Source organism: Parus major, chromosome 2, assembly GCF_001522545.3.
Source record: "Parus major isolate Abel chromosome 2, Parus_major1.1, whole genome shotgun sequence".
NCBI classification, from domain to species: Eukaryota; Metazoa; Chordata; class Aves; order Passeriformes; family Paridae; genus Parus; species Parus major.
In genome coordinates this window covers 131,207,954-131,235,691 of record NC_031769.1, presented here as the reverse complement: position 1 = coordinate 131,235,691, position 27,738 = coordinate 131,207,954, and the positions used below count along the sequence as shown (strand labels likewise).

Here is a 27,738-nt window from a genome sequence, read left to right as displayed (position 1 = left end):
AAGAGTAAAAGACATTACTTTATTCAAATATCTGTTTCATTACATAGTCTGGCTATGATAAAATAGAAATAAAACATTGATGACTCTGTAGCTGCTGTATCATGAAACAGCTAAATTCACCAAGGCTATGAATACCATTTTAAGTATTTATACAATGAAGAAATATTTTTTTTCAAACCACTCAAGTATCTTCCCAAAGAAAGAACATATAAAGAAATTTGTTGGGGATTCTTTTAATCAGCAGGTCTGTAGATAATGCATTGGTTTAGAAAATAAACTGTCATCTTTTTTTTCCTTAACCAACAACACCAAAATTTTGAAGGGAAACACTAGCAGTTTCCTTAGATTTTCATTATTTTATGTGGTACAAAGGATTTTATTCTGCATCCACTTGAGTACGCATACACGCAGATGCATGTATCTAAAGTTTTTTTCCAGACCATCATTTGACAAATATAGGTAACTCGATTAAGGTGATTAAGATGAGTTTTGACTACACCTCTCAAATCACTGAGGGGAAAAAATAATAAAGCCCCCTGCCAAATAAAAACTTATTAAGGGCCCCAGCTCCTTTCTTTTAATTTCTAAACCATTTCAGCAATGGCCTGTAACAGACTTACATGAGCACTTCTTGCAAGCACAGCAACTACTACATTTAAATAAATATATTTGAATATTGTGGCATTATGTACTTCAGATGAATGACCACAAAAAGCATCAGAGGCAAACTGTAAGGGTTTCCAAAAGGGATAAATCAACAGCAGCTAGCCCAACAGTTTACAAATCCATGGCCAGGGATCCTCTGAACTGACAGACTGCAGCCACCACCCACAAAATTCCAAATGACTGAAAGTTCTCACTACATTCACAGTTCTGCACCAAAGCTAATAAATTCCAAGCAGCAGGGCTTGTTCACACCAGAGGTTACCATGACTCAACAAATCAATAATCAACAACTTCAACTCACGTAAAACTGACAAGGCTGAAAATTTTTAATCACATTTCAAGAGATTAGTCTGGTTTTGCAAATTGTGCAAGACTTGACTACAGCTGTGTCACAAGCCATATTTTGGACTGCATATTCTCCCTCAATTTTTTCAGTATTTCAGGAAGAAAATAAACTGTATTTGGCACGGAGTGCACCGTATTAGTACAACAGGCACACAGCCAGCATCAGCCTATTTCCTGATCTGTTCCACTTCTTCTCATCATCCTACTTATAGCTCTTCAGATCTGCTTCTCTTCCTGCATCACCCCATAAAGGTAAGTGATCCAGAGAGTCAAAGATACATTATGGCCTCTTATCACCAAAGAGCCATAATTTTGCCATGATGATTCAGGAACTTTGCCCAAACAGTACTGCACGAGACAAGTTAAAGAGTAGGAACCAGAAATGCATATGGATTAGTGTCAGCAGATACATTAAACAGGATACTATATGAAGGCAAGTGCTCAATTTCCAGATTAAAAAAAAATAAAAAAAATAAAGTATTAAGTTTACTGTAATTGAGTTCATCTTTTTTTTTTTTTTTGCAGTGCATAAGCTTGGGGCCAGGGAATGTCACTACAAACAGTAGTGTTAAGACTTAGATTTTTTTACACAGATGATGTTAAGCAACATAAGGGTTATTACATATCTCATATCTCTCTTCAGTCTAGACAGCCTAGTTTAATTCCAGCACAGTTTTCTGAGCACCTTGGTATCCTCAGCAAAAGGCTATTTATCCCACTGGAAGAGAAGGAGGGTGTTTCCCAGGCAAACTGCAAGGGAACTTTGGGCTACAGATACCTTGTGAAGTGTAAAACTTCCATTTTCCTTCTATAAACATAAAATAGAAAGCTTATAATAAATCTCATCCGAAGGAGTTTCTGTGGTTTATAAAATTTATGTCATTTTTCATCCAGATTTTGCAAGTTTTAAAGAGAAAAAATTATTCAGCAAAGTAGTTATCAATATTAACAACTTAACAGTCTGAGGTTTGGTCAAGTTACACAACAACAGTTAAGAAGACAGGTCAAAATTATGTTTACAGGTGTCTGAAAATCCTGTTGAATTTCTTTTGGGCTAAAAGTAATATATGGTACTCCAAGAAGTATAATGCAGACATTGCTTAAGGTCACTTTATTAAATTTGTTTAAATAAAAATTTTTTAAAAAGACAGCACAAGGACAAGAATTTTTGTAACTCCGTACGGAGCAGGTTTTTTGCTTTGACAAATATTATCCTATTTCATCCTTTTTTGTAGTAACAGTACCAAGGAACAGAACTGGAATGGCAGATATTCTCCACCAAGTTATCTACTTGTATCAAAAGGGTCAAACACCCTTTTGATACAAGTATATCACCCTTTTGATACACTGCAATACACAGTGTTGGGCCAGTAACATCAGACAAATGGCAAAAAAAGATTACATAAGAAATTCTAACTACTCAAAGCAGATGATGACTTGAGAAGTCAGAGGATGCACAAACTTGGAAGAAAAGTCATATTTCTGGAACCATATGCTGTCTTATTAAAGTCCATCAAATTTTGTACAGTGTATTCTTTCAATAGTGACGTTTTTCTTTCATTGTGACATTTTGTACATGTGAAAACAATTATTTCACTACTGCCACAATATGCTTCTTCCTCTCTGGCACAAATGGCACGGATCCTGGCTTGCTGTGCTTACGACGATTCATTTCCCTAGAAACAAAACAGAAAAATGAAACTCAGTAATCAGGACAAACATTTAAGAAATATTATCTTCCTCCTCAAGCTACTAATGGAGTTATCCTACAAAGAAAACCAAAAATGTTAAGAACTGCTCTGTTTCTAATAACCAAAAGCCACACACTCCTTTGGGAAGAAGGACCATCCCTTTTGAAAGTAGCTTTAAAGTTGGCTAATTTAGAAAGGTTTCAAATTAGCCTTTCCTTGGCAGCTCAGCTTGGTTTTCATGTCAACAGGATCAGCTGCTCAAGTTTGTGGAGTTTTTTAGCTAATAAAGATAAATGTAATAATAAATAATAATAAAGATAACTAAGACCCACCACTTTACTCTTAATTCAATGGCTACAGCCAAGTACATCACCTCCTACTCCTACAAATTCCAATATGGCAATCATCTAGGTGGCATAAAACATTCACCCTGGAATCTGGCATTATCAAAAATACCAAAACCACAAACCCACAAAAAAACAAACAGCCCTCCACACACCCCATCCTATTTCCATTGCAATGGGCCATCATGTCATGCTTAACTAAGCACTGTGTCTCTTTCCAACATGGTATCCTGTTGCCATGTCTCCACTGTACTTCTGGGAAGCAGCAAGTCCTCACTGACTGGCACTCATCTGCATTTTCCTTACAATCAATCCAGCAGCTCATGACCACTCATTCAGATGTTCAAAGGAGCCCTATCACTCCTGCACACCGCTGCCACAGCAGCACTGCAGTGATGCATTTTATTAAGAGGAAGAGAAAGCAAAGCCAGAAGAGCAGAAGAGGAAGACGTACTTCCGCCGCCGAGCCTCTCTCATGATGCGCTGCTCCTTGATTTGGCAATAAATACTCTTGGGCAAGTGTCGGTGCTGAGCTATGCGCCGGATCTGCGGGTGGAACTGGAACTTCTCCTTCAGCTTCTGATTGTAATTCATAGCTGCCTTCTCTCGCGGTGCAAGCTACAGGGAAAATAACACACACAAGCACATTAGAAAAGAACAGGGATTTATCTGTCAATCTCCTCTAAAAAATTTTAACTTTTAATTCAAATGGCTTCCTTCTAGCAAATTCCTTCAGAATAAGGGTATGTAATTATTAAAAAAACCTAAAATTCCAACAATATCCCAAACATAAAATGTTATAATTTTAAAGCTGAAGTAACCAAATTTAATTCCTGAGAACCAGATTTTAATGTGCTGTAGAGTGACAAATGAGAACATAAACAGCTGACGGTAAACACTCTTTGATTAGTCCTTCCTAGCCAATGATGATGATCAACTTTCCTTGTAAAACAAAGATTTTCAGCCATTTTAATCACTAGTCAGTGTAATTATAAATGCTGTAGAGGAACTGTCTTCATAAACAGCTTTAGACAGCTCTTCAGGTGGCCTAAATCTTACCCAGCACCCTGATCCCTTTGGAAGCACGAAGCACAGATCAGATTTCAAGTATTAGCTTAACTATATGACACACAGGGAGTTCCAACTTTCATCAAGCGGCTAAAAAAGTCTTAGTATCACAAACACTTGAAACACAGGTGAGCTGGTATTGCCACAAAAGACTAATTTTTAATTCATGTTTAAAATTCTGTCCAAGCCACCATTAGCAACACTGAAAGGAACACTGTCTGACTGACAGCCAATCAACAGAAGATTTATTTTTTTTTCAGTTAGGCTTTTTCCTTTGGTCCTAATGTTTATTTATCAAAAGGAAAAAAATGTGTTTCCTGTGGCTTTATTTAAAGCATGGAGTGCTTCATGAGGAATAGCAATCTCAATGTATTTTTGATTTGGCTTGGATCTTTGGGAATTTCAGCTGCATTTTAGTCTAGTGAGTTTTCATATAAACATAAAATCTGTTAGTATTAAATACGGGATGATGATAATCCCATCCTCTTTTTCCTACCCTCCTTCCCAAACTCTGTAACTCAGATATTTCAGATATCTTAAAAACCGTTCATATTTTCAATTAAACCATGGCACCAGTCTTTTGCCATCCCACACTTATGTCACACTACTATCTCCACCTAAAATATTGGCAGTAAAACAATAGTTCAGGCGACTTCTATTTACTCAGTGTCACTAACTTCTCACTTTCAAGACAGAAACTGATGCTAACAAAAAAACCAGTAACAAAACCGACTATTTTATTACACAACACAGTTGGGAATTCCACTTAGAATATAATGAGACATGTGTTTCCCCCCACTTGAAATCAGCAATTGGCTATTTATTCTCCACACTTGAGATCACTTTTGTGTGTGACTTCTGGTAGAATTTTTCACAAATTCTGAATAAATAAATAATTATCCCACTCAGATGATTTTGGTTCAGAATACCATAAATGGTCTGAAAACAAGTATTTATAAAAATTATCACAAAGGAGCTTCTGATTTGGGACAAGGAACCAGGTACCAGATACAGAGTTGTTCATGGATCAAAAAATTCTAATTCAGACATCACAGATACATGATGCTCTTAATCTGCTTCTCCACACCCTCTTGTTCATAAAATCCAAATCCTTCTGCTTTACTTATATTCATTGTGGCCTCTGAAATTGAGGCAATTTTACAGTCTTTGTCCACTAAAGCTACCCTCCCCCTTTTACTGAAATTCCTTCTTGTCAGCTAGCCTCTGAATAGCTGGTTCACTCAGTAAATCCCAGGTGTTCCCACTTTGCAGAAAACTGCCAACATAATCCAAATCACAGAGCTTTATTTTAATTAAATGCAATGATTTTCCTTTAATTTTAGAAGAGCAAATTGCTGCCGATTTAGTATAACCTTGATGATTCTACAGACAAGAGGTGAATCTGTAAATTAAAGATCCATCCCGGACATCTTATTTAAAAAATTAATATAGATTAAGAGGTGGAGGAGCCTGACTCCATTTTTATGGGTAATGTGGTATAGAGAAAGGCACACAGCTGGTGACTTTCCACCCAACTACCAGATGCCAGCAGCCAATACACCAGAGACTGTGCTAAATGCACTCGCATTCACACGATGGTAAAAGAAACTTTTGCAGTACTGACAAGTTCCCTTTATGAGAGATAGCAGATAGCTAAGAAAGCACACTGAAATAAGGCACTGAATTCCAACTCTCACTCCCAAGTCACTTTACAAAGGTCAGTGTGAAAAGCTCAAGAGAACAGTATTACTTCCCACTCTGTTTTGGGCTGGAGAAGATGCATAGCACGATTTGCAGGATTAGAGATTTAATTTATAGGGAATAGAACACTCTCCAATTAACATATATAATAAATTAGTATTTATGTGACATCATGAGGGGAAGTTAAAGGAGACATATGACTGTTTTTTTAATATGTTCAAATAACAAATGTGCAATTTTTTTTCCTACACGAGGAAAATCAAGATTACGTGGCAGAAACAGCTGATTTGTGTCACTACCAAAGGAGGACTTCACAACAAATACTTTGGGTGAAAAAAGGGGAAAAAGAACTCTTTAAATGCAATCAAGTTGTCAGCAATAGGAAAATACCTCTTTGAGTAAACTGCCCATGCCTCTTCTCCTCCCTCCTGATGACACAGACTGCTTATTTTTCCATCTAAGCAGGAGGAACGTAAGCATTTTTGCAGAGCCCTGATTAGAAGCTAAAATCACCCTTAAAAAAAATTCTCCTCTTCAAGAGGGCTGTATTTAAAACTCCACGCTATTAAGACTTCTGTAATTCAGCATAAGAATATGAAATGAATGTTTATCTGTCCTCTTCAGGTTGCTCTTCTAGGTTAGTGCAGGCAGAAGCATAGATGCAATATATTTTTAGAATCCAGATATATCCCAGCAGTTTTCTACATCATAGCTTGTCTTTATTTATTTTTCTATTGCTCTATTGAAAACATATTTCTAAATTTATTGCCATGAAGTTCATTATTCACTCTTTCCTGGACCAAAAATTTTGATCTCTACATCTAAAAGGATGGCAAAAGCACAAAAACCAGAAAGTTAATGCAAGGCAATGTAGATGTTAAAAGCATGAAATCATAGCTATAGGGTTGAAGTTACAGGTGCACTGAATTACAAGACAAAAATCACTATGAAAAGAATGCCACGACCCACAGTATCTGGTACTGCTTGTTATCAGCATTATCTCAGGAAACAGAACCACATACTAGAAACAGACTGAAAGGATAAACAATTGCTTAAGACAGTTTTCATGTGCTCCTGCTAATGCACTTTGTTAGATCAAATCCAAGATTTCTAACAGCACTTTCTCCTATCTCTACTAGACCATACTCAAAACCCAGTATTTCTGAATTTTTTAAGAAAGCAGTAAACCTATGCTCCACTACTGTTCACTCACTCATCAGTAGTTTCACCAAAATTCTAAGCATCCTAACCCACTGCTCTGTTCTAATTCATAAAAGAGATGAAATTTTGCAGCTGTTACTCACAGAATTAATGTTACTAAGTTACTAAGAAGTGCAGGTATAATTCCTTTTTTATTGTGGCAGTAGACTGAAAAGTAATACAGCTTTTACAAGTTTTACTGATGGTTCATTACTTTCAGTGCAATTCAGAAAAGCCTAGTCTATCCCTTTCTTTCTATCAATTACATTAACTGTATACGCTATTAATTGAAATCTACTATTAATGCTGCTTTTTCAGCCTTGCCACTCAGACCAGGCTCTATTTTCCTCCTCTAAAGTCAAAATCATTTACCTTTTCATAAATACCTAACTTCTTCAAAAGCACAGATAAAAAGGCATCAAACATACTTAACAAGCCATATTTTACGTATTTGAACAGCCTAGAGTTTTTCAAGTCTTAACTGAGTCTTTTGCTTCTGGGCATGCAGAGATAGATGTTCACTGCCTTAAAAAGAACACCTGTTATGTCCTATTTAATACATATTTATCAATTAATGAAAATTTATTAAAAGCTGTATGTAGAAAATTGAAGCAACTTGTCCAGTAGCTCCAACACAGATATTTGGGGTTTGTTACTTCTATGTAAAACCTATGCAGACTTAATTGTCAGTGGAGTAGAGACATAAGATGCCTCTGGCTCCTCCAGAGACTTTTCTTCTTTCTTTCTTTCATGTTTCACTGATTTTGAATAATGAGTGCAGTGCCAAATACATTAAAACCCAAAAGAAACATGCATGTCAGAACTGATGACTGCTTGGGTAGCTACGGTTCAGAAAGTACAACTTTCCAACTGGATAAATGTTCACCAGCCACAACATGAGTACTACATATTCACTATAACTTCCTTTGAACTCAGTAATGTAGAAAACCAAGTAAGCACTCACCAAAGCAAAAAAAAAAAAAAAAAAAAAAAAAAAAAAAGTTTGATTACTATTTTCCTTTCTTTTTCAGGATGTTGCTTTCTACCCACCCCCCAGCACAAAAATATCCATCGTAAAATACAATGTATTGCAAGATTTTGGCATTATATCAGAAATACCCTGACCTTTGGATGAGTCATTCAATCAAATCTTCTCAGCAAAGAAAAATAGCAGACCAAGCAACTAAGCATTTAAGACATATTTTGACACTTCTGACAGAATTACTGGATGTTCAGCTTTGAATATTCAAAACATTCAAAAAATAGCCACAAACTGTGGAAGAACTGGACATTTATAAAGTAAGCAAGCATATGTCTGTGAAGATAAGAACACCAAGACTCTAAAAAAGAAGCAGGTACTAAAGAAAATCAGTGGAACCTGCTAAATAGCCATTAGCAATTGCATTGTTAAGAATCACAGGAACTACCAGGCTGGATAAAGAGGGATTCGCAGTTGCCTCAATTCAAGCAACACTCCCAAGATATATCCAAGAGCATGATAAGCCATGAGGACTCCAGAGTCCTATTAGCTAAAATTGCTCTCTAACATCTGAAAATAGGACTTCATAGTGCTTCTAAAAAAATTTTAAACAACTATAGCCACTTCAGACAGCTTCAAATTCTGTGTCTTGCTAAATTCACGGCTTCAACAACACCATTTTTGAACACATTCCCACATAAGATATAGGGATGTGAAACATTCTCTTCTCATTATAATGTAATTCTTCACAAGTTCATCTCTGTCCTGTGAAATGAGTGCAATTTTTCTGCATAAGACACTATGTCTCTTTTAAGTTCTTCCTGTATTTTTAAACAGTTTCGCTTTCTTAAGATGACTTTTGATGCTGCGAGGTGTTTTTTCTAAGATACTATGATAAATTATGGGAGGATTTTCACTTTTGACAGTAAAAAAAAAAAAACTTCAACCAAAAAACCCCCCAAACTGAAACCCCCCCCCCCCCAAAAAAACAATCCCAAGAATAACAAAAACTTGGAGGGGGGGGGAAGTCAAATAATAAACCACATGCCACTTGACCTGTGTCATAGACAGTTATTGATTTGGCTCTCTTGAGAGTCACCAGCCCAAGTACTGTGACAGAAATACACACCCTTACACACGTGACAAAAGCTTCACTGGAACAATCCCACAAGAGCAGAAACACATCACAGGCACAGCCTCCAAGGGGCACATCAAGTAACAACACTGTAGTCACAAATTAAAACAGCAAAGGCTGTTTTGTGTGGGATTCCTGTCAGGTCAAGGAACATGAGTATTAATGCACAAACCATATCCAATACCCAGTAGTCACAACTAAGTAGTGCCTTTTTTTAAGCCCATCCATGGCCAGTTTTCACTGATGCAAATACTACAAAAAACAGCAGAATGTTATTTACCAGTCTATGTTCTGAAAACTTAAACAATAGCTAAGCTGTCCTTTTGGTATGCAGTATTTCTGCAACGCAGGACTAGCTGTGTTTGCCTATTACTTCCCAGTCAATTATCCTTAGTCTTCCATAACAAAAGGAGACAATGCCTTCTGGTAGTCAATACAGTGAACTTTTTGTTCACATCTGAAAATATCAGGAACTCCTCTACATGAAAATGGTATTTTTGACATTCTTTTTCCCACTTGTTCTTCACACAAAGGGCTCAGAGTAAAGATGAATGTCAAAAATACCAGACAATTTGTTATGGAACAGCATCTTAGAGAGAAACATCATGATCTCTCACTAAAAATATAGTGAGTAAATGGAGAATGTTTCAGTTAATATCATAAAATCAGGTAAAAAGGATGTTGCCATGAGCATACTGATATAACAGAAGGAAAACAGACAATACTTCTACCCAAACCTGCATTATCTAAACAAATTCAACACGAGCATTAAATCCAAAAAATAAACTCTCTAATGATCTTTGTGGAATCCCCAAAATTAGCAACTATGGAATTGATATTTAAGTATTACACCAAAGCACCACATGGGAAAATCCCAATAATCAATGCAAAAGAGCAGGGAGGAAAAAAAAAAAAAGTCAACATAAATAGTTGTTTGTAATCACAATTACTGCAGAGACCACAAAGCTGTGGGGTTTTTTTTTATCTACTGCTCTAGAGCAAAACTGAGAATACTAACAGGACTTCCCAACACCTATGGTGGACCATGGCTAAAGTCATACATGTTATTTTAACTGCACTACTCCATATCCAGTACTTCAGAGTGCACAGTAGTCCATGACTTGTCCTGTTTCTAGTGTAGCCCTAAGTACTCCTCCACTCCCTCCACCTCTCCCAGCTCTGCTTCACTTCCCTCCTACAGATACTTCAAGTTGATGGAGCTTCAGGTAACCACAACCAATCCTTGACATTAGTATGCAACAGATCCAGCATCTCAGCTGTACCACATTCTTCCCTGAATCACAGCTTCCCTTTCCTCTTCCCACAACCTTTCACAAGACCAAGCAAAAATTCCCACAGACGTTATCTGACAGCTCTGCCCATGGACTCAGAAGAGGCAACGTAAGCACCTCCAAAATACCATAACAATATAAAGCTACATAAAGGGGTTACTCCCAGCAGACAAGGTGTCAAATTTGCTCTCCAAAGTCACTCAATACTGCAGATGAATCTATGCAATGGGTAACTGAAAGGGAACATTTGGGCTTCATCTGTACATAAACACTTGAACAAGTATAACTGCAAAGACCTATCTAATGAGGCTGGTGATTGTTCACATTAGGAACACCTCGACCAAACAGATTTACAGTGAATTAAGTGGACTTCAGATACCAGCCTAGTTTGCCCACTTGGTATCTGAGAGTTGTACAGGTCAATAACAATCTCAGTGAATGAGTGCAAATAGTCTACTTTACAATACATATGCTTATCACAGCATGATTTTCTTTTTATTTTTATACTTTTTTTTTTTTAACAAACGAACTGCATGAATGAATACAAACTAATCACATGTCAGTCAAAAGCAGTAACTCTAAACTTCAATAGAATTACTTACCTATGGCAAAGCAGAACTTCTTACTTTTGTCACCGTGGTAAAGGATGAATTCTAACCATCAGCACACAGGTAAAAAATTCAAATTTAGTTTAGATAGAACTGATGATTATAGTTAACATTAACCAAGACCAAAAAAAAATCATCTTGTGTAGCAATAATGAGGTATGTCATTTTCTTATTATAATTATTATAAGCTGCAGTAAATGCAATGAGCTATACTGCACATGACAATCTGCAAATTAAACAAAAATGTCAAACTTCATAAGCAAGTTTTTAAAAGTTGAAGAGGCTAACTGGCTGTAATAAAAACAAAACCCCCAAACATCTTGTGGTAACAAAACGCAAAATGCAACTCTTACCACTCCCAGCTTTTCAGAAGCATTAGCTTTCCACAGACGAATATTCATCTCATCTGAGCCACACAGAATGTATTTGTTATCTGAAGTCCATTTTACAGTGATGACGTGCTGCATTCGTTTGGTATGATAAACCTCCCTAGAGCAAAGAGAAACAATTTTAAATGATCTATCATCACTTTTCTCACCATTACCTTTCAAGTAGCAGAAAGCATTCTGTTCAAGGCAAATTTTTTGTTTTTACATTTTCTTGCCATTGTTTTTTAAAAAATCTGACTTTTTAAACACTGAGCTGATCTTATCTTTCTATATCTTTCTATAGATAGAGATACAAAGTTATCAGTGATAGACTGATAAAAGGTCACCTAGGATAAGATGCTTTTGAAGTAAGTGCTTTCACAGAAATTATAGTAGAGTTAAATAACTCTTTTTGCAAAACATGCTATGGGAATACAGTATGAAATGCACTGTTCCTGAAATCATTTTGATTAATGTGCTTTTCAATTGAGTGTATTTCAGAATGGGAATGTAGAAAAATAGGTGCCAAAGAATCTGACACCAAACAGCAAAGAAATACCTCCCATCCATCCATTTATGATATAGCAATGGATTTGCTACTCTTCATTGTTATTTCCCTCCTTTACCCAAAAATGGACTCCATTTCATATTTAATTTCAGCTGGTCCTGCACAACAAGTGCTGTTGAAAAATGTTTCAGCATACTACATTTAAACCAATATTTAAACTCTTGTCTAATTTTCATTAAGTTTGTATCAAATTTATTCCTTTATTTCTGCTATAAAAATAAAGGACTACATACACTTTTTTGGGAATCTTAGCTATTCGTTAGCATTCTGAAAAGAAGTAATAAATAAGGCCTATTTATTGCCTACCAATAGCCACTTCTTTGACACATCAGTCATGCAAGACAGCTTATTCTCTTTCTTCTACTCAGTTATTTTTGCAAGGAAAACCCAAGTAATAATGCAAAAAAACCACAAAAACAACATTTATTCAAATGTTGTGGAGAAACTAGACTGAGGTTGAGCTGAAGTGGTTGTGAGAAAAAGAAAAGTAATCAATATATCAGGATAAATAAGCTTTAATAAGCCTAATCACCTCTTAATTCACCAGCAAGCAATACTCTCCAAGAACAACTATGTGGAAGACTAAGCACAGCTACCATCAGAAAACACTAATACTCCCACATCAGCTTTTCACTGTGTAATGGCATGTGTGCACATCTGCACCTTCACAAGAATTTCTATGCTTACTTTCCTTCTAGTATGTGACTCAGTAACAAAGCTTTTTCTTCATCCACCTTTGGGGAACTAAGTCCTTTTCCTTTCCATACTTTGAATTTGTAGCCTTTGCCTATCCTGTGGCTGTCATAACAAGGTATTAAATATCATTTTTTAGGGACAGAAAGAACAGAAAACATGGCCAAATAACCTGGATCTGTCATTTAAAATTTCACACAGAAATACAGTTCAGCATTTACTAAATTTAATCAATTTCATAATAAATCCTGTTTCTTAGGGCTAAAAAAATTCATTATTTAAATTTTTATTTAAAAATAAAAATAGAAAGCAATTGAAGTCAGGAGTTTTTTAGATTGGCAAGACATCAGAATCAAAAACTAGAATAGCATCAGGATCCTTATTTACAGATATTCCTAACTGCCCTCAGTTTTCCAAGTAGAATCAGATCTTCTATCTACAGACTTTTCTCCATCCCTTGAGATTAATATGAATTGTGCAATTCTAAAGAAGCCCAGCTTCTAAAGAATTTTAAGTGTACCAGAACACTCTAATCAGCTTACATGAGGCAAAATTTTTCATTTGTATGGGTTCTCCTCACTAGATTTATGGCTGCAACACAAAAGGGGAAAAAGTGGGAACAAAGAGAAAAAAACCCTTCCACGGGTGTTGGCAATAATCTGCTAAAATGTGAAATAAAGCCTTTTACTGTTGCATTATGGGGTCTGTAAACTTCTCCTCAGTGATGTGTGTTAACTTGGCATATCACCACTTCTGTGAATGTTATTAATTCATAGAAAGAAGCTGCTAACCATATTGTTTAATAATGCAAGTTAGAAAAAAACAAAAACAAACCTATAAAGAAGCTGCACTACATAATTACATTTCAAGTACTATTTCAAGACAAAAAGAACGTGAAAGCTATCTGTAGATTAACTATAGAGGGCATGTAAATAGCCCCTTCCATTTTCTAACGGGTCACAGGAGCACAAAGAGTTACACAGCATGCACAATTTCATCAATCAATAATAAAAATATACTTCTTCCCCAACTGGTATTTCAACATTTTCACCCTAAAACCACCTAAAAGTTCACTTAGCAACAACCTTCTGGGGGGACAAGGTTGGAGAAAGGAAGTCGAGCAGAAGTAAAATAAAGTTAAGAATAAAGAAAAAGGAGGAAGAACTGACAAGAAAGAATAATGAAGGCAGGTTTATGAAGATCAAATGATATCAGAAAGATCAGATAACTTGCTTCAGTTTTCATCAAACTGGAAGAAAAACAAAAAAGAATGGAGACACAGTAGATTCAATCTGAACTCCTGCAAAATATTTAATATACTGACTTATGAAACCTTACATGAAAAACAAAATCCACGTGAATTGTATTCAAAGCACTGTATTACAAATCAAAACCACGTTAACAAAATATGAACAAAAGGTAGCAAGTGCACTGAAACAGATCACAAAAGGGTCCCAAAACTGATCCTCAGGAATTCATATAGCAATCTATTTTACACAATGTCTTTAGCAATCATCCACTCAGAATGAAGACAATCCCTAGGAAACCAAATGCTACAATGCTGTAATACACTGCAAACCTAAGTGGTGACAGAAACAGTATAAAGCAACCTAAAAACATTAAAGATGCATAGACAGGGAAATAAAATGGGATTCATCATAGTAAAACAGAAATTGCATAAGCACAATAATCCACTCTAATTTTAATTTCATATTGTGGAAGTAGTGCTACTTGTTAAGCAGCTCTACTCTTGATCCATGCTCCAGAATTAAGTCAACTACACGGCCTGTCAAGCTACTGACTTCAGTCAGCTTCAAGCTACTGACTGAATAAGATTTCAACACTCACAGGAAGCAAATGCCCCAATGAAGATGTTAATGAATTAGTGATTCTGAGGATTTGGGAGGAAGTCACTGGAATGAATGACAGGAAGAGAGAAAGGTGTTAAACTACTCACCTGCTGTGACCTTTGTCTACAGGAAAAATGCGGATGGACTTATCAAAGCTGGCAGACACAAACTCTTTCCCAGTGGGTGAATAATCCACATCAAGAACAGCAGACACGTGATCCATATGCACCATCACAGGTGATTCAAGAAAGCGCATATCAAAAGTATATAAGCTTTAAAATAAATACATCAGTAGCTTAATATCATAACTAGTAAGGTAAACAGTACATTTTACATAAACCACATGTAAGGTTAGAGCCATATTGCAGAGGGAGCTCCTTAAAACAGCTCATAATACATGAAAAGAAAGAAAATGGCATTGTTTGGGGTTTGAAAGAAGTTTGTTAATCAGAGGATAGGCTCCACTATTCCCTTCATCAGCTGTCCACGGGTCAGACTCCAGGCATCACACTGGCCTCCTTTTCTCCATCTTCTGATGTAAGTATGCACCCTGAACTTGTAAAAGCATCTCTCAATCATTACATCAATTCTATCAGTTCTGAAAAGTTTCTAAATATTCCCCAACTGTGAACTCCTAGTAATTCAGTCTACTGTAAAGTTCATTTCACTGGCAGCCTTTGCTACTGCCTAATTTTCTTAGGCCAGACAAGAGCAAGGACAGCTTGGTGTAGCAAGTCTAGGAGTGCAGGGAAAGCTCAGTCCTTACACACAGAGATGCTAGTTCAGCAGGTAACACTATCTATAGATGCATTATGTTAAAAGTAAACACCCAGCTGCTGGACCACACTTGGTTTGCTGTTAAGAACTTCAAAGCTCAGGTAAGACCTACCTCTTCTCCCTTTGAATAAAGAAGCTAGGCATAATCACTGTGAAGACCATCAAGTAAGTATATGTACTTTACAGACAATGCATTTATTGAAACCTGCTTAAGATATACTATTTAGCAGAACTATTATGTTAAATAAATTTAATTCGCCAGGTTTCTCACCTTCCTTTCTGCAGACAAATACATAGCTGAAATTAAATGTACCTTACTGAATATTACAATGGTGACTATTGCTTTTTCCTTCTAAATTCCCCAAGAGAAAGTATGCAGCATCTTTTTCAAAACTGCTACTCCATATAATCAGCAAATAGTTGCATATGCATTGTTGATGTGTGCATTTGCCTTTGCATACCAAATGCTTCAGGCTGCAAGAGGACAGTTGTCCCTGACAGCAACAGCTATAGATTTTAGTTTAGCAAGAGGAAGGAAAAAAAAGATTAAAACCACCAAACCAGCCAAAAAGCAAACTCATAAACAAAAACCCCAATCTTATAAACAAACATATTAGGCAGTCGAATAGCTTTACCATACCATAACATAAATACAAGAACAACAACACATTGGGTATTACACTACTTTCAAGATCTGAGCCACATTCCATTTCCTTAGAAAAACAGCCTTAAGATAAGTGATAAAATTCCTATGTTCTAGAAGAAAATAGTGATCTATTGTTAGATCGCTGACTTCCTGGAAAAAAGGATATGGAACACATTTGCAATGGCCTAGTTTTGAAGAGACAGCTTTTTCAATATCAGATTAGCTGTTCACATGAATAGTATTGTTCAAAAGTAAAACTGCTCCAAGATACAGAAAGGATAAGTACTGCAGTCTCCAGAACTGTCTCACAAAAGATTAATTTATTTTATGTAAGAAATGTTCTCATCAAAATAACTGATCAGTACGAAGTATAAAGCTTCACAAGAGCTGGCAAGAAAATAAACACTTATACTGCCTCAGACTGGACCAACAGTACTTATATTCCAGGGTCTATTTAAAGTTACACTTGCATTGGTTCAGCTGCATTTATTCTGAGTTACATCACTTTTTACCCCCCAAGTACTGAGACACATAGAAAGAGGCAGTCTACTATCAATAACATTTCTTTAAATCAGTATTCCTATCATTCTCTAGGTTATTAAGTGATTCAAATTTAGACTTTTAGTAGTCTTTAAAAAATTTATTTTAACATGATCAAAAATCACCAAGGTACAGATGAAAAATATAACCTGTCCAGGATTATCAAAAAGCAAGGTTACACTTACTTGTAATCTTCATTTGCTGCAGTAAAAATGAAAGCTTCCATAGGGTTCCAACACAGTGTATTTGTCCTCATGTTCAAGATAACCTGAAATATATTTACACATTTCTACCTTGTTATAGTCAGTAAAACCCCAACTGTAGTTAAAAACTTCCTACATACTCCTGAAGACAAGCACTTTGTAGATAGAGAATTATGGCAGAGGAATACATGACAGAATGTTTCCTCAGCAGTGTAAGAAGTGAAACCCAAGAACCTCCTGTCTCTCATTACATGTTTACTGCTTTGGGCTACACAGCAATTAAATTTTCCTCTGTAAATCACCTTAGAATCAAATTCTTCTAAGTGGTTATTTAACATGGCAACCTGCTAGTGGTCAACAAGTAAATCTGGAACTTCCGAAAAACTTCACTTCTCTGTCCTATTTACAGGAACCTTCTACAGACATGCCTAATTAAATGGTCATTTCAAGGGATGTAGTCATTAACTGAAGCTGTGAACGAACATTTGAAAAGCAATTGTAACATTTTTATCTTCTCCCAGTTATTACCCCTTCATTATTTTATATCTAAAATCGCAGTTCATGAATTCTCCTGGCCAGTTGCCATTTCTTGTCGAAGTGCCAAGCAATGTACACAGAAGTTACTGTGCTGTCACCTACTCAGCACTATCACTGTATCAGCAGTGAATCATTCCTCACACATTTGTAAGATTTGTTTGCTGCTTGTAAGCATATGGCCAACAAAGAGGCCAGTTGGCCCTGAAGAGGGAGGAAGGCAGCTGATAACAGATTAATAAAACCCTTCTACTTTGCTAACTGCAGACTAGACAAGAGGCAAGCTGTACACTGGATGTCCCCACCTTTGAGAACAGCTGGTCCCCTGTGGGACAGGGCAAGGCAGGGAGGAATCATCTGACACATCAGACACAGCAGCTTTGGCTTCTGCCGAGTCTGAGAGGAACTTCCACCCGTTTATTTGAAAATAAGAACTATACAGTATGCCTGACACAAAGTGGATGTGTAATTACAGAGCAACTTATTAACAAACTGAACAACTCTAAACGGGATTTGCTACAATGCTCCAGGCCAGCTTTAATCCTACTTAAAAATCCTGAAATTTGGGTGTTTAACGCTATGGTACTCAAACCCCATTTTTGTTCTTGGTTTACTACACCAAATACCACAAATTTACACATATTTCAGAATATAGTTGTATCGTTATAACCCTTACAGTAATGGACAGGCTCAAAACAAGTTAATAGTGATGACTGAACAGCCCTCCAAAATATTCTAATGAATGTATACCTATTCTTGTAATTCTCATTCTCCCAAAATCCTCATTTCCCAGGTGACACCATCCTGTTCATTATCAAGTCTGTGCTGCAGAACACCTCTTATTTTCAGGAACTGCATGCAACCAGAACTGAATGTAATCATCAGATCTCTAAAGCGATCTCTAGTTTAAAAAGCGGACACTGAAATGTCATCTGTTTACACTAATGTGACAACTAGAATTTGCTCAGGTTTCAGTATTGTTCTAGTTATAAATCTTGCACAAAACTGGGAAGTTAATAATCAAGGACTGTTCTTTATTCCTTCCTGTACAAGTTTATCAGCCACTGTAAAATGAACACACAGTTAATCTAATACACCGTATGTTTAAAAAGTACTTTAAATCATGCTACAAAATAATTTCAATATTGCCAAAAAATCCAGCTCTTTCAAAGGAGTCAAGTTCTGTCATGCTCCGAATCTCTATTTTTTCACCAAAATTTGCAAGCCTTCAGTTCATTTCAGCAGTGGCTTTTGGAATTAAAAGAGTGCCTAAGACATGAGATCGTCTCTACAGTTCTAGCATTAGGTTTAATAACAACTATGTAAGGCAACCTGGGCTGCAAGTGATTTAACTTGCTGTAAATACATTCATAATGGCACTTCAGAACTATCTAAAGCCATACTAGAGCCATTTTTTTACCACTATTTTCAATCTCTTGTACATCCCATAAAAAGGGTAAGTTTAAGTCCTTAATAAGACAAAATTGTGAAGTCCCTGAAGACTTGGTTCTCTGGGTTTAATTATTTTAACTGTGAACATTTGCTTACAAAGAACAAAAGCCTGAAAATGGTGAGATTACTTTAACACAGAAACATTACCCAATTAACCTGTCTTCCTCTACTAACTTCAAATTATTTGGTTGAGATGAAGACCTAAGAATGTAATGAGTAAGAGAAAACACAGTTCCTGTCAGCTGATTAAATGCTGAAATCTATCTTTAAAACACCCTAAGCTTTCCTGAAGGTTGCACAAGAATACCTTCTAGTTTTAAAGTATACTAACACCTACCAAAACATTTTCTTCTTGTCTTTCAACAGAATTCCTTTCATTCATCTTTCCCAGCTCTTTTTAGACTAGTTCTTATTTTGAACCCATCTCACTATCTCATCCCTCCCTTTTTAAGACTTAAGGCTTTGAAACCCACACTCAGGACAAACAGGCAACAGAGCTACTGCTTTGTGATGTGAGAAGCTGTACCCCTATTTTCATTAAGGAAGGGACTCCCACTGAGTTCCAACTGCTTTGCTGATCAAATCCCAGGAAGGCAGCAGTGCCAGAAACCAGTGCTCATACATAAGTAAGGTACTTGTAATAAGAAAAACCCTTCTCTTAGGAATTCCAGAGCTCAATGCAGAAATGGACATTTCACACCCCCTCCACAGCAGAATTATCCCTATCCCAGGAGGAAACCCAGTACTGTGCCCATGGAAGCAAGGAAGTACTAACCAGTGTTTTATTCCTACAGCAGGAAATGCACCTCAGCACACTGCTTTACATGAGATACACATATACGAACATGTGCACACAGTCCAACATAATAATTCTATATGTATGCACAGTCATAATCTAGCATATATACATATGTAAAATTATGTTAGATTCAAATTTAGTTCACAAAGGATCAAACTGCATCCTTTGAGCTTGTAACTGTAGCTCTACAGCACTGGCTGTGTTCATTTCAACATTCAGGTCTTCAGCTGGCATCACTGACAAGTTTTTATAAGTACTGCCTCAGTGGCCCAAGTGAATATTCACTAAAAATTGTTGGGGCACAGGGAGAGAAAGAAATACTGTTATGACAACAATATTCCTTTTTATAACTAAATACCATTTTAATGTTCTAGCGTGTATCAGATCAATGACACTGCAGACAGTATGTGACACAGGAGAACACCGAGTACATATTCATGAGCTAGAATATTGTATTTCCAGAAGAATATTGTTAAGATATTTCTGGGGCTCAGAACTACTGAACTTGATTGAGGTTTGCTACGTATATGAATTACCAGCTTCCTATTTAAATAAATACAAATATTCTGTTAAATACGAATCTTTAGGTCGTCAGTACATTCCACACATAAATACTATTTTGATTACACTGCAAAGGATTTCTGAATGTTTACAGTGCACAGGGAAGGGTTTATCTCCCTTTGAATGAAAAACACCTTTCCAAATACAGAGCAAGACTCTCCAGTGGTAATCTTACCTTGTTTCCTTCTGGCAAGAAGAGAAAAAAAATAAAATTAAATAAAAAATCACACATACATAGACAGAATGCAATACAAGAACATAAAGTTCTTATTGTGAAATTGCTGTCAGGTCAGGAACTTGATCAAGAATTACAACAGAGTGAGCATGACAGCCTGTCTGAATGCAGAAAAAATCCTTTCTAACTCTGCATTGTTTAAATCCCAACATTAATTCAAACTCAGAAGACTCAGACAATAAAAGCTCAGTGAACTCAGAATTCAGAGCTTCCTGTTCTCTGCTGTCACCAAGTTACAGGCTACTATATATTCAGTATTATTATTAGCACCAGTAATTCATTTTAAATAGAAAAACATTACCTTCTTTAATGGAGTTGATTTTCTCATATCATATAGCACAATATTCCTGTCAGAAGCACAGCTTCCCAAAAGGTAAGTCTGGGGAAAAAAAAAAAAACCAAAAGCAATGTGTATGGTCTTCGAAATACTTCTGGAATGTGGTTAACAGCTTTCATTAGATAACTAAGCTATTTCACAAAGCTGATCATGAGTTTCTTTTTCAGTCAAGGAAACACATTCATCATTTTTTCTGTGCAACTGATTACCCAGCACAAATACTTTAAATAGCTTTCCCTGTAAGAATCCATGCGGTGCCCTCTGCTTTGAAACTAAGACAATTCCTCATAGACATTTTTCTATCAGCATAGCCCAGTCAAGGGGTATAATAGGAAGTGCTGTGAAAGATCAAATGCAATTGTTTTGCCATGGAGAGAGTGAGAAGTCTCAGTCACACGTAGTAGAATACTGGAAGTGATGAAATGACAGCCCCACAGCCACTTAACTGCTACACTGTATGACTGAGTTACCAGGTATGTATTGTTGTGAGCAGAATGGAGACTGCCCTGCTTTTGTTTCTCTTCTCCCAAACTGAGACAAAAATAGGAAAATAAAAAAAATATGGTACTACATTCCAAAATAATATTACCATCAAAATCTATGTATATATCCCCCTACATATTCCATTAAAACACAGAATCTATATTTGCAAGAAAAAAATTCAAGACGGTGCAAGTAGAGTTTGGATCTCATACTGTTAACAAAAAATAATACTTTCCAATATATAACACAAGCATTACCTCAATGGGATTAAATTTTACACTGCTTATGCTATCAAAACCCCAAGTCAGAGAACACTTGGGGCTTGTCCTTTGTTCATCCCAAATGTCCACCTGATGGCCGCAGGTAGCAAAAACAGGTTCCTTCCAGTGGTGATCAATTCCTGTATACACTGTCTTCAAGGGAAAAAAACAAAGTAAAAAATTTTAAAACCCAATAGCATGCATAAATACTCAAGTATGTTCTGTTAGGAAAAAATCAACAAACCATTGCATATAGAGTCTCACTTGGTTTTTCTCATTTATGTTACTCAAAATTAACTCACTAGTGCTGCCAGACACTAAGTCTGATCAGATGTATCCCTTTCAGGAGGCAAGCTTTCTTTTTCATTTAAGGTGCATGTATTTTGCATGTTAATTTACAATGGAACTGGCACTAAATGCATATTTACAAAATCCTGGCTAATTTTAAAGCAAATGAAATTTTTAAGAGTGCAACTGTATTTTCAGTAGGGACTTGATTGGATTCCACAGACATTGCAATAACTACAGAGTTTCAGACTACCTATTTGAAAAAAGCATTGAATGTTTTTCCTAACATAAGCTTATCATAAATTCAAGGCGCCAAAATATATATTTTTAGACTGTTTTTGTCAATAAGAAAGTTTAAGGTGTTAGTATTTTGTATTGAATGGCTGTAAGGTATTGGCATGAAAAATAAGTTATTTAATGTAGACTAAGCACTGACATCACATGTCTGGCAAGACTACAGAGAAATGTGACCAGTTTGCAGGAAAGGGATAATTAGCAGACAGGGTTAAGCAGACTCTGGTGGCATTCAAGGAATGTTTTCTGTTACATGTAAAATAAGTGGAATAAAAACATGAAAATACTTTAAAAGTGCCATTATAAAATTTGATGTCATCAAATTACAACCCATTATGATAACACGTGATATCAAACTATTTTTCTCTCCTTCAAAAGCTAGATATGAAGTGACTGAAACTTAATTCAAAAGAAGAGGTGTGGGGAAATCAAAACTCAGATCTTCTACCTTCCCAAGAATTGTATGAATAGGTTCTTCTTCTTCTCCATATTCTGGGCTCTCCATTTTCCACTGCTTCACGGTTTTGTCATCACCAACCTGGAAACATTGGAGAAATCATGTACAGTTTTATGTAAATATATTCCCTTTTATTTTGCTAGATATGCTTTGCAATTAAATACAGGCATCCTTTCAAAAAAAAACAAAAACCAAAACATTTTGTGATATACACAAATGCTTCCTCCTGCTGGTTCAGTGTTCACAGATTAGCTCTGCTGGTCATAATATGTTGTTAAAACACGTACATGGTCTGGCTGGAGTGAACATTCTTCCTTGCAGCCCACCTGGCACTGTGTTTTCGATTAGTGGCTGAAACAGTGCTGATACAGCACCCAAGCCTTGGCTGTGCTTGCTCAGTGCTGAGGCATTTCCCGCTGCTCCCACTCTGTCTCCATCATCCCTGCCTCACCCACCAGCAAACAGGCTTGGGGTGGGCAAAGACTGGGAGGGGACACAGGCATGACAGATGTCCTGAAGTGGCCAAAGGACTATTCCATACCATGGAATGATGCTCTGCAATAAAGGCTGCAGTACTGGGAGCAGAAAGAGGAGGTGGGCTCCACAGTGGCTGCTGCTCAGGGATTGTCTGGGGATCTGTTGGCTTCTGAGGGCAGGCAACTGATTCCCAGTTTGTCACTTGTTTCCCACCACCACCACCTTTCCTTCACCATTCAGCTGTCTATCTTGATCCACAAAGCTTTTTCAGTTTCCGAAATCAAAACAGATAGCTGAATAGGAAAAAGGTGAGCTGGAGTGATGGTCATTTTGTAATGCTACATTTTGTGATTTTTAATCAACTGGCACCCTAAACAGCAAATTATCTTCTGGAAGTCACTTTGATGAGCCTGTTATCAGTTAAAAGGCACTTTCCACCTCAGTTGCTCTGGTTGCCTGTTTCAAATTTTGTTCTACCTCTTGCACTAATGACAGCACAAGCTTTTGTATAGCTGTGCAGTGACCTGGATCATGCAAACAGGCCTAAAAAATGTTAGCTTTACAAGTTTATCTTTCCCTCCCTGACTGCACTACTACTGTTTCTTTTCTCCCTCTCTCAATTTTCAGGCAGACAGATTGTCAATAGGGGACTAAGTAAATCACTTGGAGTCACTTAAGATTTTTTACTGGGAGTAAAAAATCCTAACTATATCCTAACTATTGTCCCTATGAACTGGTATATACCTTATAAAAAATAAATACGCTGTAGTGAAAATGGCTCTTTTATGACCAGTTCAAACAAAGCACAACCTCAGGACACTTCAGTTTTCAAAAACAGTTCTTCATGTTGTGTTATCTTAGAACTGTTTTAATGCCAATATGAAGACATACTATTTCCAAGCAGTTTACACGCAACTGAATCTGTTGTGGGTTTTATGAATTAATAAAGCCTTATTCACATGGAATGATCTTAACTTAATCAGATTATTTTTAATCACAGTATATGCAAACAGTTACTTTTTAATGTGCTTTTACATCTTTCAATTAAGATAATCCATTTACTACCTTAATGAAAACTAGTTTATTCAAGTTTTAATTACATGACCATCTGTTAGCTATTTTCTGGTATTTATCCCTTCAAAGGTATTGAATGACATCCGTACCACAGCATCAGAAAAAATTTCATTGTAAATAGAACTGTTTGGTTCACTGTCACATTTAATAAGTGTATTCATACAATATTTAAATATTCTACAGCAGAGAGGAAGCCTCTCAGTGAAAAGCAGATAGTGAACAGCTACTCTGTGTTGCTGCAGTATTAAGGAGTCACACAATACTTACAGTGAAGAATGATGTACCACAGAAACGGGCACACATGCCTCGAACAAAGCCTTCATGGGCTTGTATAGTGCGGATGCACTGTCGCTTGGTCAAGTTCCAAATTTTAACCTGATAAAAACAGAGGAGCAAATATTCTGTTAGCTTTCTACAGCCCACAGCTGCAGCTCACAATTCAAGTACAAGAGATTACACATGTTGTAGTGAAATGGCAGAGTTGGCTTGGTCACTAATCAGATTTTATCATGTTAAGAACTATTTAATTATTTCTTTCTTGAAAAGCAATTTTAAAAGTTTAGAAACAGAAAAGAGGCTGTTTCGTTCTTACCCTCTCCCCTGACCTACGCTGTACACCTTCTGCATTTTGCACTCCCCTGTTTTTGAACTAGAATGCTTGCTAAAAACACCAGCAGTTACAAATTCAGCAAAAAAATACCCTTTTAAAGACGAAAGCACAAAGAAATTTGGAACCAACAGAATTTTTTCAGTCCAGCTACTGTACTACATTATCTATAGATGTCCATTTCTCATAGAGGTTTCTATTTCAAAACTTTTGGGCTCATTTAAAAAAAAAAACAAAAAACAAAAAACAAAGAAATGGAGGTCAGTCTTTATATTTTTATGTATTTATAGTACCCAGTATTTTACTCACTCTATCAGTGGGTAAGAAATCTGGCTAAACTTTCAAAGAAATTTGTTCCTTTTCTCTGAAAAGGTTAACCTCCCTTACACTTACTGCATGACATACACACTTTCTATAAAAAGCAGAAAGCAACCAGCTGCCCAGAATATACCTTTAAAGTATTCAAGTACTATCAAATAAGCAATGAAAGGGTGAGAAAAAATAGGGAATTCAAAAAAGACAGCAATTTTTTTTCTGCAACTAGTTCCAATTAAAGTGTCCTTGATTGCTATTTATAGTTATGTAAAGCAATCAAATAGTTACATAGGGTTAGCCTTTTTTAGACAGTATGAAAAACTGTTATTGCAAAAAAATTCTGGTTGTGTGCCCCTTCACCCTAGCTAATCTGACAGTTTAACTTCTTTAGGGGAAGGAGTGGGGGGATCAATCATGTGGGCAGCAAAAATCAATCACATGTATTGGGTTTGCATGGCCAGGTTTTGATAGTGGGAATCTACAGGGGTGGCTTCTGTGAGAAGCTGCTGGAAATTTCCTTCATGTCCAGCAGAGCCTATGCCAGCCAGCTCCCACACAGACCCACCTCTGGCCAAGGCCAAGCTAGTAAGAAATGGTGGTCATGACTCTGTGATAACACATTTACAAGGAATAAAAGCTAGCAGGCAGAGGTTACTGCACTCAGAAGAGAGGAGTGAGAATACATGAGGAGCAGTAACTTTGCAGACACCAAGATGAGGGAAGGAGGAGAAGAGCTGAGGCTCCCCTGACCCGTCATGAAGATCATAGTAATGCAGCAGCCCCCTGGTGCCCATGGAGGAGGTTAATGGGAGTGCAGAGATCCATCTGCACCTGTGGAGAAGATCAAGGCCAGATGCACCCAAAGAAGGGTATAATCCACAGCAAGCCCTTGCTGGAACAGGCTCCTGGCAGGGACCTCTAGAGGCATGGAGAGAGGAGCCCACACTGGAGCATGTTTCCTAGGACTTGTGACTCTGTGACACTGAAGCACCCTGTTCTTGAAGGGTGCACAATGTGGAACACCCACACAGAAGCAGTTCATGAAAACCTGCAGACTGTGGAAAGGACTCACACTGGAGAAGTTCATGGAGAACTGTCTGCCATGGGAGGGACCCATGGTGGAGCAATGGAGGGACTCCTCTCCCTGAATAGAGGCAGGAGAAACTTGTAATGAACTTACTGTAACCCCCTTTCCCCATTTCCCTGTGCTGCTGGGGAGGAGGAGGGAGATCCTGGGAAGGAGGGAGGGGTGGGGGGAAGGTAGTTTTCAGGTCTTGTTTTACTTCTCATTATCCTGCTCTGATTTTGTTAATACTAAATTCAACTAATATCCCCAAGTTCGGTCTGTTTCACCCTTGATGGTAATAGGTGAATGATCCCTCCCTGTCCTTATTTCAACCCACAAACCTTTCACTACAATTTGTCTCCCCTATACAGCGGCACAGTTAAAGAGCAGCAAAAAGTTTCACATTCTGAGTGAGGATGAAGGTAACATGCTGAAAGAAGACAGAAAAGGTGTGACAAAACCAACCAAACACAACAAAACACAAAAGAGAAAAAAGAAAATAAGAAAGAAAGATACCTTTTCTTTGTTGTGGCTTGTAAGCTTACCTCTCCATCACAAGCTCCAGACAGCACTGTAGACAGACTTTTTGGATGTTTGGCCATGCAATTAACTCCATCTCTGTGGCCATCAAGTGAACTAAGAAAGGGTTTTGCAAACACACGTTCTAGCTTTGTGGCATTCAGAGCTCTCGTGTACTCTCGCGCAACCTCAAATGGATGCAGTGCAGGGTCATAGTTCCTTGGAACTGCAACAGAAAGAACACACATTAGAAACCCATGCTGGAGTAAGTACAGAGGAGAGATGCTCAGAGGGCAACCTCTCCCATCAGGAAAGGCTGTGAGACCTGGGGTTGTTCAGCCTGGACAAGAATCTGGGTAGACCTCATTGTGGCCTTTCAGTACTTAAAGGGAGCAATGAGAAGGATGGGGACAGACTTTTTGGACGTTCTGTTAGGATACAACAATGAGTAACAGTTTTAAACTTAAAGAGGGTAAATTTAGACTAGACAGATGATGAGATGGCACATATCCATCAAGGTTTTCAGCAACCTGATCTAGCTGAAGATGTCCCTGTTCACCACGGGGCAAAGTGTGAAGGGTTGGACTAGATAACCTTCAGAGGTCCTCTCCAACCTACAACTCTATTATTCTGCGTGTAAAATCAACACAATTTTTGACAGTTTTAATAATGAATACGCAAGAAGCAAAACTCGATGTCCCGGCAATAAAACAGCATTAAGTACAAAAAAACTGCAAAGTAGGAAATTCTAAGCGCAATCTCAGGATACCAGACCAGCGATGAAACCCCCAGCCCCGCACTCCTGCTCGTACGCCGCTGCCAGACCAGGCTCTGCCCTCCCGGGATGCGGCTTCCGGCAAGGGAAGCTCTCCTGCAGAGAGGGCACCGCACGCAAATCCCCGCCTGGGACCGGCACCCGCGGGAAAACTCCTGGCGCTCGGAAGCAGGGAAGCGCCGAGCCCGAGCTCTCGCTGCTAGGGGGCAGCGGCGGAGGGGAGGGGAGGCGAGCGGAGCGGGGCAGGGCGGGGCGCGGACGCCGGGTGCCGAATGCCTGCCTTCCTGCCTCCCTCCCCCTCCCTCCTGCGACGCCGGCCTCATCCCTTCCGGCCGGGCCGGGGGCCGGTGCCGGAGCCCCGCTCACCGCGCTGCAGGTCCAGCTTGGTCTCCCTCACGTAGTCATCGGGGTTGCGGCTCAGCACCTTCACGCGCATCCCGCCGCCCGCTGCCCGCCGCCGCGCGCGCACGTGACCGGACGCGCCTCGCGGGCCGTTCTCGCGCGAGGCCGCGAGCCCCGCCGCGGCCCCGC

General features: G+C 37.9%; 1 protein-coding gene across 3 annotated transcripts; it reads right to left on the bottom strand.

The window, feature by feature from the left end:
• On the bottom strand, positions 1 to 27,696 carry DCAF13 (DDB1 and CUL4 associated factor 13). 3 transcript variants are annotated; one of them, XR_001519663.3, is made up of 12 exons: positions 27,574 to 27,696; positions 26,459 to 26,658; positions 24,193 to 24,300; positions 22,366 to 22,455; positions 21,333 to 21,488; positions 20,557 to 20,634; positions 16,657 to 16,739; positions 14,616 to 14,780; positions 11,383 to 11,518; positions 3,501 to 3,664; positions 2,358 to 2,687; positions 1 to 2,325 (listed from the first exon to the last, which is right to left on the bottom strand). XR_001519663.3 is itself a non-coding variant. In XM_015619226.3 (11 exons), exons 1-11 carry the CDS (start codon positions 27,641 to 27,643, stop codon positions 2,600 to 2,602), a joined length of 1,338 nt encoding a protein of 445 aa, XP_015474712.1. In that variant the 5' UTR covers positions 27,644 to 27,696; the 3' UTR covers positions 1 to 2,599. The 3 variants fall into 3 exon arrangements, 2 of the variants coding, with proteins under 2 accessions (XP_015474712.1, XP_033368266.1); XM_015619226.3 differs by having other exon boundaries at positions 1 to 2,687; XM_033512375.1 differs by lacking the exons at positions 1 to 2,325; positions 2,358 to 2,687 and adding an exon at positions 11,024 to 11,074 and having other exon boundaries at positions 3,556 to 3,664.
• Positions 27,697 to 27,738: the final 42 nt, after the last annotated feature.

Coding starts and splice junctions, on each gene's coding strand:
- DCAF13 (XM_015619226.3), bottom strand. CDS start 27,643: ATGCGCGTGAAGGTGCTGAGCCGCAACCCCGATGACTACGTGAGGGAG. Junction 24,301..26,458: donor CTGGAGCTTGTGATGGAGAG/GTAAGCTTACAA, acceptor TGTTTTTATCAG/GTTAAAATTTGGAACTTGAC. Junction 22,456..24,192: donor GTGGTACATCATTCTTCACT/GTAAGTATTGTG, acceptor CAATGTTTCCAG/GTTGGTGATGACAAAACCGT.